Here is a 16,840-nt window from a genome sequence, read left to right as displayed (position 1 = left end):
CGAGCGGTCCTCAGTGGCATCGATTTCTGGCTCGAAAACGCGTCTAGACAGCTCGTCGACCTTGCTCGTTCGAATCGTCGCCGGTAATTATCGCGACGGATCCATCGAACGTCCCCCACCGCCTAATTACAAAATAATTACCAGCGAAACGACTGGGAAGAGGGGCAGACGAGGGACAAGCGACGTGTAAAAAATTCACCAGCCCCGTTTTCAGCTCGAAGACGGATCTCGCGTTTAAACGACGATATCGATCGGCGCGTGGCGACGCTGCTCGACGGAGTAAAAGCGATCGGAAGGGGAATCGAACTCGAGTAATCAGAAATTACAGATAGGTGAGTGGAGAACAGCGCTACCAGCTCGATTCACGAGAGAGCGAACCAGACGAACGGTTCGCGGTAGCGACGTGGCTGACTGGTAAAACGAATCGGAAAAACCAACGGCTGGAGGGGAAGGGTGAGAACCGACACTCCTCCATAGTCCATCAATCTTCCCAAGCACTCGCGAGAGGACTAACGACGTCGAAGCGACGAGATAAACGAACTAGCTGGCTGTGTAATCTCGGTATTCCAGTTGGCACACGGTTATTGTCAGCGAAACCGACGGGAAGAAAACCGTCTGTCGAGGCTGATGAATCCTTCCTCCCCTTTACATCGTCTACACGCCTCTTGTTCAGTTGCGACTTTTTAATTGCTTGATTAACACGGTCTGCGCGTTTCGAGAGGGACCATTGTTGAATACAAAGCTGGCAACAAGTTTTCTACCCTCCTCGCGATTTCACTGTACTGTCGAATTACCATCGACGCTTCGTAAATCCCACCCCTTTCCACGTAGCAAACGTTATCCATTAGACGAGAAAGAAAGGGGAAAAGAGGCGAGGGATCGTGATTTCTATCGGTCAGCAGCAGCGTCGTATCTCGATCCCGGAAGTCGCCGCGTAATGCGGGGTATAAACCCGGCGGTCTGAAAATATGGCGTCGCAGGGGTGAAAGGGAGCATCGTGGACAGCGCGGCGGATCAGTGAAACGGCGAGGCATTGCTATTCCGCCAGCGTAACCCGTCGTCTCTTCTTTCCCTCGGTCTTCGTCTGTGCACGTACGTGGTGGGCAAGGGCGTCGACTAACTGGATCAACTTGGACGGTACCACTTTGCAACATCTGTAAATGAGAAGTTGTCGTTGACATTTGCCGGCGCGATGCTGCCGCCTGGCCAGCCCCAGCGTGCACGCTGCAATCTCTGCACGCTTCGTTGCGCCGTCGCGTCATCGTGAACACTGAATCCGATTTATATGCTCGCGTTACAAACCGGATCGCCTACCTTCCAGGGCGATCGTTCGTTCGTTTTATCCCAGCTTTCTGCCACGGTTCGATGGTTCGTTCGTTCGTAATCTTTCCTATTCTCTTGCCACATTTTTCCTGTGACGTTCACGCGGTTGTTCCGCCAATTACCGCTTGAAAGAGGTAATGCGTCTTGAATAATTAGCGAAGACCCCCTGAACTATGTATAACGAACTGCGACGTTGAAACGGAGGAACGTGTGGGAGAAGTCGAGAGAATAATGCTTGAAATAGAAGTCAGCGACGAATTAACGATTCATCCCTCGTAACACGCGATACAATAACCGAGAAACACGATAAAGCGTCTCTGGAGACGTTCGTGACTAAAGCAACTCGCTATCGAACCGGTACTATTAATTACAGAAACGAACGAGCGACTGGAAACTTTTTCGGTGGCTGAATAAGCCGTGGGCGGGTCGTTTCGTCGGGAAAAAGGGGAAAGATACAAACTCCCTGTGGGTATTCCCGAAAGTTTACGCCTATGGAAACGCCGCGGTGGTTGTATACACAAAGGCGCGGGTGTATAGGGCCTGGAGAGACAGGAAAATGGGGAAGAGAAACGGGTGGACGTCGACGGGGAGCATCTTTGTCGGGCATGGCCGGTTGCTAGACGGCTTTTAATATATTTGACAAAGTTCGAGCTTTCAAGAGCGCGGACGTGGACCAACCAGCCTCGTAAATCCTCGCCTCTTAACGGTATGCTCGTGTACGCTCGCACTGCGCCTACACAGCCCCTCTTCGCGCCACGGATAAGTCTTCGTTTTCCAAAGTTTTCTCGCGCGATCCGGATACATTTTTACGATCTCGCCTGAGACGCTCCATTATCCGTGTTCTCTCGCGGCGAGGGGTGGCCTCCACCCCATTGCTAACTTTCGAGACAAAAAAATTACGAAGCGCTGGAGATTCCTCCCTTTTTATCCTTCTCTTTGCTCTTCTTCCTCTCGTTTCGCGGTGGGGAACGATTGAAGTTTCCTGGATTACCGCCGATGACGCGATAATGTCAAAGCCCAGCGGACACCATTATTTCAGTATTTGCTCCTGGAGTGGGAAGAAGTCTGGATCCGGTGGAGGGCAGCCGTAATGGGAGTCCTATTACTGTTCCAGAGTTGGAGCTACCGTTGCCTCCTCGAATCGGCTGGAGCAAGTCCTTCTAAAGTAGGCTCTAACGTTGTTACTGGATCTCTGGTTCTGACGTTTGCACTGTGGCTGGAGATCGCAATTGCAACCAGGAAGTCTTCTATACGTTGCTTTCGTTCTAATATTTCGCGATCTCTTAATTATTTTCGCACCAAAGATCTATATTTTCCGTATGGTAATTCATTAATTCATTTGTCTATATATAAGGTCTGTAATATTCCTGGCGATTTGACTGGTGAATTTTTTAGTCGCATAGACGACGCGAAAGTTAAAACGTCGAAACGAGGGCGATCCGTTGGTCGAATTTAACCGGGACAAAAACGGAAGCTCAATAATTCCTGACTCCTCGTGGCAGAGTGTTTACCTTTGAACTTTTCGAATGACTGAGGTCCATTATGCCAGATGGCACCACCTCCCTTGGACTGACTTCTCGCGAGACTAGACGAAAGCGCCATTATGTCGATTGGCAACTGTATGGGTAAAGCAGGAACAGTTCGACCATTTAAAATCACCGCAAAAGGGTGGCTGTAGCAATTATTCCTTTCAAACGAAGAATATAACTTCGTTTTCTAAATCTTTCACATTTATACGTTTCTGGTTGGTTCCATCCAATTAATTTGATTATTTAAATAATAGAAATTGCTCGTCTAGGAAGAAAACACGTCTGTTCGATGCGAGCCTGGAACTCGATCCTGGGAAATAAGCCTGCGGCGCTTACCGTTAATCCTAAGCGGGCTGGTTGATCAGCGGGAATTTGACGCAATTAATTATGATAATATTATTGATTCCAGGTTTCCGTGGTCGCGTTAATATCGTTGCCCGTCGACTTCCGTTCGCCGCGAACAGTGAATTTCTGTCGGCTGGGAATCAGCAACCACCGCAATATCGTTTATCGATCAACCTGCGAGAACGCATTGCACGAGAGCGGGGGTGGGTGAAAATCGGTTTCGTCGCGAAGGAAACTAATATACATCGCGACAGGGGTAGAGAATTTGTGCTTGTCGCTACCCTGTCATGCCCTCGACGATTCAAGAATTTCATAGCTCGTGTCGAAGGGCGTCTCTCTCGCCTTAAATAAAATTACAGTAGGCGCGTACGCGTCGAATCGATTCAGAGCCATTTATCTCGTTGGAGAGCAGGCGGGCAGCAGCCAGTTTCCATCTCGTTTCAGATTCGGCCCGTGCCAGGGTAGAAAGGCACGCTTATACTCGCGCGTCATCAATTCCAGCGTCGCGCCACGTTGTTCCCTCGTCGAGGATCAGCACCCCTACCTGCGGATGCAATTCGCTTTGGGTGCAATCAATGCGATGCCGTTGCAAATTCCGTGGCTGGCGAACCCAGTCAGTGGACAGGGGTAGCCTCGATCAGCTCAGCACCAGGACAAGTTAGATTTGTTCTCCAGCAGAAGACAAAAGATCACCTTCATCTTATTCTTCGATTGTTCTTCTTTCCTTTCTTCTCGTCCCCTCGTTCCCTCCTCTCTTTCTCTTTCCCTTGTGCAGCTATTGTTCCTCCCAATCCTCGCTAGTTTCCCTCCGCGCCTTTGTTCAGCCATCGCGAACCCTCTTCTCGCTCTCTCGCCCTCCTCCTTTATCCCACGGTGCATCGAACCTCGGTATCTGTTACGAACGACGATTCTATTTACAAGATCGCGTTTTATCTCCGCCTCCATTTTTGTCTGGCTGCGACTTCCGTCCCTCTCTGTCCCCTCTGTTTCCACCCTTGTTTCGCAGCCACCCCTCTCGCTTGCCTCTCTCGCTCGTTCTTTTCACGTTGTCCCGTTTTAATGCACTCCTACAGGGGAATTACAAGTGAAAACGTTTCGTTAGCGCGGCGTTCATTTTCCAGCGGCCGGTTTTTTACCCCCGTTGTCTCGCCCCGTTTTTCCTGTTCGCAGCGCGTAAATCGTTAGCGAGCTCGTTAACCTCGCGCGATATTTATCGAGAGGCACGCGACAATGGAATCCCATTGTCTACTTACGAGGCGCATTACCGTACGCCGACCGATTGCCTCTCGTTGACACCATTCCTTTCGCTCGATCAATCAGTCGCCTCTCGAATGTACACCGTAATTCGTTCTTCAGCTCTCGACGATCCTTTCGAGCAGTCGTCGCCTCGAACAAGTAATTCTTCTCAAAGACGTGCGATCCTGTTTACAGATTCCATCCAGATAGCAAAATTATACATTAACATTCCACTGCGAAGTGATTCAGTCGCTTAATTGAAAACAGACGTGCCACTCTGTCGAATAAAGCTGCTCGCCTCGCTTGTTGGTCTCGTTTCCGGTGTATAACCTCGTTCGAACCGATCCGTGGGGCCAAGCTTTGATTTTACAATGTTGAACGAGGGAGTTATCGAGTTTTTCACGTGGCGCGCTCCTTTGAGCCGGATGGATCCGCGGGACGTTCCAAACATTCCACGGATCGGCCTTTGACCGGGACAAACAGCTCGCGCACTTTGAACGATCGAATCCTAACGGTGATCACGCGTGTTAATATTTGCGCGCGTTAATACCCTTCGAATATACATTGGGAAGAACACTCGCGGCGGGAACATCTCCACCAGCTTTGATACATCCTGCTGTTGAACCGCGTCGAGCCAATTCGCGAACAACGAAAGGCGGAAGCTCGCCTCGAAAAGTCAGATATCTGTTTTATACATCCGTCGCGTGGAGACGCGCAAATAAGAACCGTCCTGTACGCGACTGGTCGAATAAAATGTATTTTAAAGTTTTTTACGACTACTTTTATTGCCTCGTGGCTAGGACTGTTCAGAAGGTCTGAAAAGCGCGGGCTCGTAAAATCCGCCGTCGTGTAGCGACAGAAAAGAATACGATGTCCCGCTCGGTAGGACAAAAGTGGCTTTACTGTGATGCCTTCGGCAACAAAGGGATTATTCTCTTCATAATCCACTTGAAAGACCACGGCATACTTGCGGAGGACGCTCTTTCAAAGCTCCCGCGCGCAGCCTGATCAATAATGAACACTAACCGCGAGAATTCTTTGTAAACGCTGCGAATCATCCCTCATCGAATCATTTTAACCTCGAAATACCTTCATCCCCTATTTGGATAAATAATTGTAACAGTTTTAACCAAAGAATGATCGAAAAAAAGAACCACGAAGGATCTGACATCAGATAGAATCGACACTGATTAGCAAGCGATGAAAAGATGGAAGCAAACTCGTGTTCCCAGTGTTTTCAAATGCGTATCGCGAGCAAGTTCGATCGATCAGCGACTTCTCGACCATTTTACTGCTTGTTACATTTTACGAGCGCGTTTATTGCCGTCCCGCCAGAGCCAGGGAACTGTGCCCCAGTTGGAGAAACGGGAATAGTAGAAATTCGATTAAGATCGAATAATCGAAGGGGATCCAGCAACATTTCAGTCCCTTTCGATAACGTGCTATCAGTCGAAAGTTTCGAACGCAAAATCGAGACGAACCACCCAACGCGTAACTTCTCGAATAGATATTAAATTTAAACGATAGCGTACTTCGGTTCTGTGCTTGGTTTTCTACCTCTAAGTTCACTTAATATACCACACCATTAGCGAAACTTGCTGCAGATTCGAAATTTTAGCTGCTCGAAAAGAGGCTTAATAATTAATAATATTTCATCATTAGTTCCACGTCGAAAGAGTTAACGCGAACGATCGAAATGGTATTCGTTCGACCAAGATAGATCTTACAAATGTTCAATTTCCTTTAAAGAGAAAAGTGTGTGTAAAATCCGCGAACGATGGTTCTTCTGACGCGCGCGTTAAAGCGAGTTCTTCTTTTCCCCTGCGGTAAACATACTCATTTCCTGTTTCGCCAGCGTCCCTCTTCCGACACTTTGCAGAAACTCTTTCAGCCAGCTCGCTCTAAGATTATTAATGTCCCAAGGGTCCGCTCGGTGGTAGACTCGAAGATGGCCGTTCGTAGCTTAGGGTGTTCTCTGGTATGAGCGTCGTCTGATAAAGAGGCTCGCAGACAAGATGGATGGGACGAGATAAGGCCAGACCAGGAACCGTACGCGACGCAACTAAACAGAACGAGCGAGGATACGGAACGGAAGGCGCTCAACAACCACAGGAAGTGCGATCCTTTCTTCAGGAAACGTTCGCGCTTCCATTGGGACGCGATGATTTAATTAAAAATAAGACAGCTCGTTAAATTAACAATGGCGCCCTTAGAAGAGGAGATCAAGAACAGCTGGGTGGCTGATCTTCTATGATTAAGCTGCGCACAGACATGTGACGGCTCCTCTGCGAAGTACAACGGGATTCTTCGTTCGGATTGGCCGTTTATCTTTTGTATAAAATGGTCGTGAATTCTGAGCGGTCTTCTTAAGCCAGAAATTTCCCCGTCCTGATCTCTGTTTCGCCATTTTTCATTCGACAGGCGCTCAAAATGGGCCCATCTTGCTGAGGAATCGTTGAAGACGGAAGTGCCGTTGCCTTGGAGAACGGACTCGTAAAACCGTGTTTCTGAAGTCCTCTGTGCGTGGTCAACGCATTTCTTCTTCTTCGAGCCATCTTTGCTTTCCTCATTTTATTTCCACATTTCAGATATTTTTATTTAAGGACGAAAGATCGTCACAGCTATTCCCTTTATGGAAAAATAAGGGACAAATCCAAAGCTCGTGAAAAGCCATAATCCAAGTAAAAAGTGTCTTCGAACGTTGCCTCTTCAGATTTGCATGACTTCTAACGCGTAAACTTTAACGCTCGACCGATTTCACGGCACACAGCTGTACTGTAAAGGCGAGTGTACTTTTAAGACGTCCAACTTCTTTCATTTTAATGGCCTCGGATGGCTGGCGCGAGAGGAGAAGGTAATTAAGACACTTGAGAAGGACGTCATCTCGATTGGGTCACAGGCTATGGGCACGTGCCAGTTCGGACAATAAATTAACGTCCTCTGACTGAAATTAAGTTTCTAATACCCGTCTTACGACGAAAAAATGGCCTTATCTCGAGCTCCAGGTTTTTCTACCCTCGATCTCACCCCTTCGTGTCGTTCTGGGTTTCGTTTTGTCCTTCGACCCTCGAGCTCGTTGGTACCGTGCGCGGGTCACTCAGTTCCACTCTATATATCCACGCTATATGGATAAGAGGCTTACCAACCGCAGGTAATCGGGCTACGTTCAATTTTCTATTAGATTCGCCTCGATCTCCTCCAAGATCAATGGTGAAAACCACGTCTGTGGTTTCTTGGGCAAGTCATGGCACCGCTGACCGCTCGTAGACGTTCCATTTTCGCATCGACGGGGGTAGAATTAGATTCAGAAGGGCTGCGAGCGAAGAAGTGCATCTTCACCGCAGTGCATTCTGAAGAAGGGGTCCGTTAAGCGGTGCTTAACCCAATTACCGGCAAGAATTCAAGGTAATTCGGCTTCCTTTTTTCTCGGACGAGCCATGGGAGTGGCTTTCGAGGGCGGCTGGTTAGCTGGTCTCGCGTTGTTCATCGTGGAACCAGGCGAGATGCGATGGTTGTTCTCTCGCCTATTGTAATGATAATACGGTATGGTGATAATACGACACGATCCAATTAACATTTCTCATCAGTGTCTACGGGAGGCGTGAATTGATTCTCGCTAAATGCGACATTCGGACTTCGCAATCGGATGTACGGGCCCGTTCTAACGGTGCAAAACCCAATATCGAGCCAGGGGTGCGGAGGGTGGCGCGTGGGCGTGCGCGCACATATGCCACAGGGAAGATCAATCGTAAAATTTGCAAGTTAAATGAACGTAAGAGCAATCATGGGAAACCTATTTCGAAGATGCGCGTGCGAATTTCATTTTTAACGTTCTCTGCTCTCTCACGCCCCACCAGCCCACCCTTTCAGCCATCGCTGCTGTTATCGAACGCGTTTTTGCGTTCGTTGCTGAATCAGAGCCACGTTGGAGCTGTGTGATAATATCGTTCTGGATAAGAATTAATTAAACGGATCAGCGTTTTAGGATCGCTCGATTTCACCTGATACACGCGTACATTCGCGCGCGGATCGTGTAACGCTGCTAATATCGAGCAAACATCATCGAATATTAAAAGCACCGCACAAAAGGGTTGCGTGTGCGCGAGAGGGTGGAACGAACCCGTGATTCCATGAGTTACACACGCCAAACGGGAAATACGATCTACCAATTTCATTTGAGGCGAAGATGAAAATGGCTGGACGAGGAGGGTAGAATGGTGGCTGCGTCAGAGGGTGGCTGTTAATATTATACCCGCGGTGCGCGTTGTCGAAACGCGTGCACGTCGCTACGTTATGTCGTAATAATGTCGGTTGGGTTCAGAATGCTTTGTCGAATGTTACAGGGATAACAGTGCATCGGAATATGTGTCATCGCATCGTTTTGCGCGCACGTAGACGCGTTCAAAGGCTGGCTGAGATTTGTAATTCATGGGACAGGCCAGTAGCCATGCTCCGGATCTCCTTCGTTGAAATTCAATTCTCGTTAACTCACTGCGCCACGATCGAAACGTAATACAACCGTCAACCCGATAAACGCGACTGCTGGTTTCTCTCTCGCACTATCCTAAATCAAACACCTCTTGATTCCGTGCAAACTTCCTTCCTTTGAGAATACGTGTAGCGCTGGGATTCCTGTCCTTGCCAACTCGCATTACTCTTCTGTTTGTCTCTTGCGAAAAACTGACGCGTTCGAACTTGTTACTTGCCAATTTTTCTTGTCGTTCCATTTTTTTACTTCGATGTTTTTAGATTTGGTGAACTGTTTAAATTCTGCCTCGTCTCTTCGTCGCTCGATGGCATTGCAGAGTGGAGGAAGCTGGCCGCTAGATGAGAAGTTAAACTTATTTTTACGCGACAATGATTAAACGATGCGAGAAATGGAACGGGAGGGCATGTAATCCGACAAATGCATAATTATTTCCTGCTTAGCATTTTAATAAAAATGTAGATTCCTCTCTTCTAATTAGCGTCGCTTCTACAAAGCGTTTCGAATCAAAGTGTTTCGTTACAATGCCCAGCGTTACATCCCGTTTCGAGTCTCGTGTCTATATAGAGACATAATTTCAGCGTCGTGCCGCATCTTTTAATTAACGCGAGGCGTACACAACAGTTTCAGATGCAGGAGCGTTCAAGTGGTAGCAGAAAAATGCAATTTTAATAGGCGGAAAGCCCGCGTTTGTTTCTCTCAGAGAATGCCATTTATTAGGACATGCCTCGCGACTTTTGAGAAGGACGTGTGTCGCGCGAATCAGTCACGAATTTCCATTCGAAATGCATATTAAATAAACCACTTTTCTATTTTGTTAAAGTCACTTAACCTCGCAAAAACTCGTTCGTTGTTTCTTCGTGAAAATTTGGTGCAGGAAAATTCGTGCGCGCCCTTTTAATTGCGTGGCGATATCTCGATTATCGCAGTGTGCTGTTCGCGTTACGAAGAAAATCGAAATATCAATTCAGTGAGCATTTAGGACGACAGTTTAATTATACAAAGCGCCACGGTGCCGTGCGATTATCATTCGATATCGTTAATAGATAACTAGCCGACTAAATAAATCATCGGTTAATGAAAACCGTAATTACGATTGATATGATTAAAACTATTTATTTATAAAATCCACACAATGGAACTGTTCTGTTGTAAATCATCAAAATAAACGAGTAATTATTGTGTGAATATTTATACAGTCGGTTTCAACAAAAAGAAAACTTCACTTGTACAGCCTTTACATCATACTGGAGTTCGATGAGAAAAAAACTAAAATTGTTTGGGATAAAAAAATAAACGCTTTCTGTTTGATCGTTCGCTCTTGTCACGTTCGACAAGTAACTTTGTATAGCCTTACTTACGCTTGCACACATGCTTCTTCAGAAGAGAAAGAGAACAAAAATATCGATAAAAAATTACTGAACCATAATAAAAAAAAAAAACAGTATTACAATATTGTCATTTGTAACTCCATGAGAAAAAAACCCTGAGTAATAACCCTAAAATTATTTCCGATAAAAAGATAAACGCATTCTATTTGATCGTTCGCTCTTGTCACGTTTGACAAACAACTTTGTCCAGCCTTACGCTTGCATACATGCTTCCACAGAACGGGATGAAAACAAAAATATCGATAAAAAATTACTGAACCGTAATAAAAAAACAAACAATACTACGATATTGTCACTTGACACCAGAGCAGAATGGAAAACAAAAATGTTGATAAAACAGTACTAAACCATAGTAAGAAAACAAACGATTTTACGATACCATCGCTCAAGTAAAAAAAATAGAAAATGTTAACTAAGAAACGTAACAATACATGACAGCAACTGTAATAAAAGTATCGCTAAAAATAAGTAGTACTTAGAATAAGTACTTTTTGTAAAATTCGCAATATCAACTCGCTAATACTTCAACTTCCACTCTTTCGTTTCAACAGGTTCAATCACGTCGTGCCCTCATCCACACTTACCTAAAATACGTATCAGCTGTTACGCATTCACTATCTCGCAATCGTCCATCATTTTCGCGAAGGACCTGACTCTCACTTTCCCCACATTGTTTAAAACAATTATATCCTTGGATAACGCAGCGACTTTCTGTTTATCCAAAAGGGGAACCTCGTTAGCGATGATCTGAATATCCTCATCCTCCTCATCCCTGATCGTCACGCACTCGATTGCTTTCGATTTTTTATCCCAAACAATTTGGATCACATCGCTGTCAACCGAATTAGATGAGTGATCGCTATTCTCCATTTCGACCTGACCACTAGACGAGACTTGGTCAGGCGTTTGCATTATGGGGCAGTGATCCTCTTTCTTCTTATTCTCTTCAGCGTTCGCCATTGTACTCGAGATGACAGAATGAGTGACCACATCAGACTGGACAGTGTTTGCTTCGCTGGTTTCCACATTTTTTCCATGCACCGTCTTGAAATGCGTTTCCAATTCACTCAGAGTCGAAACAGTCACGTCGCATACATGGCAGGTATTAGAAAAGTACTGGTCCGCGTTATCTAAAGTGTCATCGATCATGTCCAGCTCGCTGGTTTCTTTGGTATCCGTGGTAGTCACCAATGGAGTCACTGTCGTAGCAGTCTTGGTCTTGTTGGTATCGTCACCCTCTTGGACATTACTCTTGGACCCATCCGCGTCGCTACTTGGTTGCGTCGTTAATAAACTGCTGTCGTGGGCGTGAATGACATGCGAATACAGTGACACGGAGCGTCTGAACTTTTCCATGCAATGAGGACACTTGTACTTCAGTAAAGGGTCGTCATCCTTCAAATGCTTGCGTTCGTGTTGCTTGAGCATCTTCAGCCAGGGGAATCTACGACCGCAGATCGAACACTCATACTCCCCAGAATTTTTAAACCGCGATTTATGTTTCATTAAATCCTTCCTACTATTGAACGCCACCTTACAATCGTTACATTTGATCAGCTCCTTCTTCAACACGGAACTAACGGAAGACGAATTTAAAGAGCTGCCACCACTTTCAACAGCCTCGCTAAAATTAGTGACACTAACAGTGCTGTTGCTGCGGTTATTTAGGAATGTCTCGAATCGATGCAGATGCAATATATGCGTCTTAATGCTCGCATATTCCGGGAACCCTTCGTTGCATATAGGACACCGACGCGAGGACAAAACGAACAAGGAATGGTTCGTCTTGTGCTGCTCCAGGAGATGCGAATCCGTAAATCTTCTTTGGCACATGTTGCATCTGTGTTCGCCAATGTCCGAATATTCCAACAAATGTTTCTTCAACGCTTTCTTGTCGCTAAACGTCGTGCCACAAGTGGAACACCTGTTACCATGGACGTCGTCTTTCTCTGGTTCCACATCGTACCTAAGCTTCTTCGTTGCCATGGTATTCGACGAATTGCTGTTGCTACCGGAAGTGTTATTCTCGTGAAAGTGTTTCTCATGGCATCGCATGGACGTGATGGTCGTTAACACTTCCCCGCAGTAGCGACACTTGAACGCGTCACTGATATCGGAACCAGTATGGTTCAGACTGTAATGTTGAGCGAGTACAGAACTGTTGTAACATCTGTCGCACTTGTCGCAGAATACATCACTCTCGATGAAGTACTCCTTTTTGTGGGACGCCAGATCTCGAGGATTGGTGAAGTTCAAGTTGCACACGTCGCAGCTGTACGTTTTGATCGGTGTCTGTCTTGACTCTTCTATCATCACCATGTTGTTAGTTACCACCGCGTACGTGTGATCTTGCAGCGTGCTCTGCTGACTCAGGTTAGAGCTTGGATCCTCCGCGTGGACGTGGCATCTGTGCGCGTGTAAATGAGATTCGTAATTGAAGCCAATGCTGCAAACGTTGCATGTGTAAGCGTATGATTTCCTTATATGCTCCGGATAGTGCACCAATTTGTTGTGATGGTGAAGCTTGTACATTCCCCTGAACAGTTTGCTGCAAATTGTGCAGCCAAAGACCTGGTTCTTGTAATAGTACATATTATGCTCGATGAAGCGCTTGTGCGAAGGGAACGTCAAGTTACACGTCCCGCAAATTGGATTGTTGAGGTTGTGCAACGCATCGGAGTTCAGATATGGTTTAGGAATGTGTTTGATATGAAAATGACGCTCGTGGATCTGAAGATTCGACTTCTTACTGAAACCTTGATTGCAGAATCGACAGAACAGCCTGTATCTCTCTGAACAACTTGGCGCGTGAGTCGCGAGCGTGTGCAGCTGTAGAAGCCTCTTCGTGGTGAACGCAGTGCCGCAGATGTTGCAGAAACTAGTCACTGGTTTGCAATAAGTACTCTCGTGCAAGCACAGATTTTGAAACGTGTGGAACTGTTTCCCGCAAATGTTGCAGGGGAATTTCATTTTGCTGAGAACGTTGACTTGATAGCCTTTCACGCATGTTATCCTCTTGATGAGGCTCTTCTTCTGCGCATACGCATTTAATACCGAATCGTTGGGTGCAGTAAAATTCTCCGAGGGGGTCGAACTGCTTGAAGTTTCTGTATTAAAATCTTTCTGCGTAATTGCTTCCAAATCAAATGTCTGTATAGGTTGCTCGTTCGATCCTGGAAGACTAGAGGACTCTTGAAGATCTACATTGGAATCACTGTTGCTACTAGGTGGTTCTACTGTCAACGATGATGGTACGCGTTCATTGCTCTTCGATGGAGACGGCTGAGGAGGATTCTCGATAGGAACTATGGACTTCGCAGTCTTCTGCACGTTCATTCGACTGCACACCTGCTCGTGCTGTTGCAAACACGAATTCAGCCAGAACCGTTTAGAGCAGCCCTTGCACTTGTGCTGCTTCTTCACAGTAATACAGTTCATTCGAGCGTTAACTGGTAGAGTGTCATTCTTGGATGGTACTATCATCACGCAATGTAACATCATGTGTCTCTTCAATAGCACAGTTGTGTCGAATTTTTCGTAACACACGCAACATTTCTTTCGTCTAGACAAGATGTGCTGCGAGAGGTAATGGTTCACTAGCTTCTTCATGGATGTATAACGCGCGTTGCATATGGTTGATATGTAAATCTTGTGAAACTTCTTCACGTGTTCACGCAAGTTCTTCTTCGATGGTTGTGACCTTCTACATACATGACAGCGAAAGATTTTCTTTTCTTCGACGTTGTCTTCGTCGCCTGACTGCTCTTGAGACTTCAATCTGGAGACAACTGACTCTTCGACCTCGGAAAATTTCAGTTTAGGAACTTTTGTAGTTTTCAAATTGAATCCATTTACTGCAGAGTTCTCTTCCTTAAGGTTCCCAAATTTGTCTTGACGAAACGATTCATTCGACTCAGAATTCGTATCATTCACGACTTCATCGCATCTGTTCAGAAGGATCACGCAATCTTTGCACTTGAATCTCATTTTTAACTGTGCGTCCAATGACTGTACGCTTTGATTACTGCTAGACGAACGGGTACACCTTTTTCTTTTACGATTAAAGCTCATACCATGAGAAGCTCTAAAAGATATCGAACTTTCTGATGACGACGGGCTCATGCAATATTGCCAAGAACTAGAAATTAACTTCGCTGGTCTAAGATTGTAGGCTAAACAACGGTAATCAAGCTGAGCTTCTCCTTCTTGGTTTAACAAAGACAGCATCGTCTTTGGGCTCACGTGGATATGAACAAATGGTGACTTACTAGAAGATCTATTAGCTTCACTCTGATTATCTGAAGCAGTTGAACTGGTTACTTCTTCCCTTGACTTGTGTGTTACAGGTGAACTAGTAGAAATGGGAACATCCTCTTTATTTGTCCTGGTTACGCGCGTCCTTTCCGGTTTGCTTTTATGCAACGAAATGAAATCCATAAGAGTGGTCTGTTTTAGCTTCTTTGTTGGTGGACAATACGAATCGTTTGATGTATTTACGGACGTGGTGGATACATTGTTTAACGAAGCGGAATCAAATAAATCGTCTAATTCCATCGAAGGCACAGTATTTAACGTGCTTCGTTTTTTTAAGGAAGCACTGTTCAAACATTTTAAAGGAATACTGTTCGGAGTTTCTAAGTTGTTTGTACGTGTACCGTCCGATTTGTTCGGTTTCTTTAAGGTCTCTTTAGCTTCCGTTTCACCAGAGCTTATCAAGTTCCCATGCACGTGAAATAAATGACTTCGTAAAGCCTTTTTATCTTTGTACGTTCTAGCGCAAAAGTTACAGTTAATCTCCCTTGATCGAGGCAGTCCGGCAAGTCTACATAGTCTACTGTGCTTTTTGAGTGAATTCAATACAATGAATACCGCATTGCATGTGTTGCACGCGTGTTGCTGTTTATATCTCTCCAGATGTTGCTCCAACGCAGATTTGCTTTTAAGAACATTCATACAAATAGGACAAGTGATTTCTTTCAGAGCTTTCATCTTTTTCGCGGATTTATATTTCGACTTTTTATTATTCTGATGTCTTGTACTTGCACTAGAAGTCTCGTTATTAATTTCGGAATCGAACGGCTCCTCCTTTACTTGTACTCCACGTTTAGAAAGCTGAAAAAACATACAATCCTTCAAGGAGATTGAAATCCACACGCTGACTATCAAACGACTTATTCATTTCATCAACGCATAAGGATGGAAGAGGAAAGGAAATAGGAGGTAAAGGAACTCTGTTTTATTTAGACCTTCTTAATAAGCTTATCGATAACAATGCACAAACTTTCAAACATGAACATGATACAATTGGAATTCCTTGCGGCACGCAAAGCAAGATTGTCCTGCACAAAACTAAACTCTCAAGCTGTTCCAAGTCATATTTCTTCACAATCTCATTACGCTACTCTGATCAGTAATTCACTATCTTATCTGGATATATCTCATGGCTAGCGAATACTAAGATATCCTAAATGAATGACAATGGTCAGTCTTAAATAAACAGATGAATGACTAGTTAAGGAGCTGTGGAAATATTCGAAGAATCCATACAAAAAGATGTGATTTCAAGGTACGCATATGTCAGAATACAATGCTTACTAAAGGATCTCACAGACGCTACTTACATTTAGGTTTCCATCTATTTCCCTTTCATAGATTGAGTCGATAGGACGTCGATAATTTAATACACGAGCCATGAGTATCACATAGTCATATGCACAACTTCTATGCTGATATCCAGGAGGTATCTGTGGTAAAACAAAACGATAAAGTTATAAATAATTCTTAACAAAATAATTTTCGGACAAAACAGCTTACAATGCTGTACAATATTAATCACTTTCAACTAGGTGTATGAAAACATATGCCAGACATATTATACGATATAATACGATAGAAATGTATAAAATTATTTATATATAAGAGAAACAAATTTAACTATGATATCATTAATGGCACAGTATAAAAGACTACAGGAAATATTTCAGGTTAGCGTCATAAACACGTTTTACGAATGATATTACAGTACCTTATTTATCGCCTCGTTGAAATACGTATTTCTTTTCTTATACTAAGATAATTTATACATCCTCAGATGTATTAACACACATAAAATCGCACAACAGTTAAAACAAAATTTCGAACAGCTTAGTAGTAGCACTGGTAACTTCAAAATGGCGTCGTCTCTTAGTAACGCCTATCTTACGACACAGTTCAGACCGCTACTAAAATGCACATGGCGACCCGCAAAGCTAGAGCCTTGCAAGCCATTTTAGTGCGGGACATTTGAATATTTCCATGCTATACTTTCTTATGTGTTATATTTATTACAAAAATGTGAAAATTAGACGTAGAATTAGAAAAACAATAATTACGACCTTTCTACCTCCCATATTTAAACGAGTCACGGCAAAATTGATATTTTAATATAATATTTTAATGTTAAATAGATTAATATACTCGATAGCTAATTAATTTTTACAAGGACTAAGTCAAACGATACAATTTTCAGCAAAATATTCGATAACTGATAG

The 16,840-nt window shown here is 44.6% G+C and overlaps 1 protein-coding gene across 1 annotated transcript; it reads right to left on the bottom strand.

Annotated features, from left to right (window-relative positions):
- Positions 1-10,913: 10,913 nt before the first annotated feature.
- LOC143431493 (uncharacterized) lies at positions 10,914-16,003 on the bottom strand. Its single transcript, XM_076908266.1, has 3 exons — positions 15,923-16,003; positions 13,641-15,422; positions 10,914-13,592 (listed from the first exon to the last, which is right to left on the bottom strand). The coding sequence occupies exons 1-3, from the start codon at positions 16,001-16,003 to the stop codon at positions 10,914-10,916; spliced, it is 4,542 nt and encodes a 1,513-aa protein (XP_076764381.1).
- Between the last annotated feature and the right edge of the window lie 837 nt (positions 16,004-16,840).

This window comes from Xylocopa sonorina, chromosome 18, assembly GCF_050948175.1.
Source record: "Xylocopa sonorina isolate GNS202 chromosome 18, iyXylSono1_principal, whole genome shotgun sequence".
Taxonomy (NCBI): Eukaryota; Metazoa; Arthropoda; class Insecta; order Hymenoptera; family Apidae; genus Xylocopa; species Xylocopa sonorina.
The sequence above is the reverse complement of the archived record's forward strand: the minus strand, read 5'-3'. Positions and strand labels throughout refer to the sequence as shown.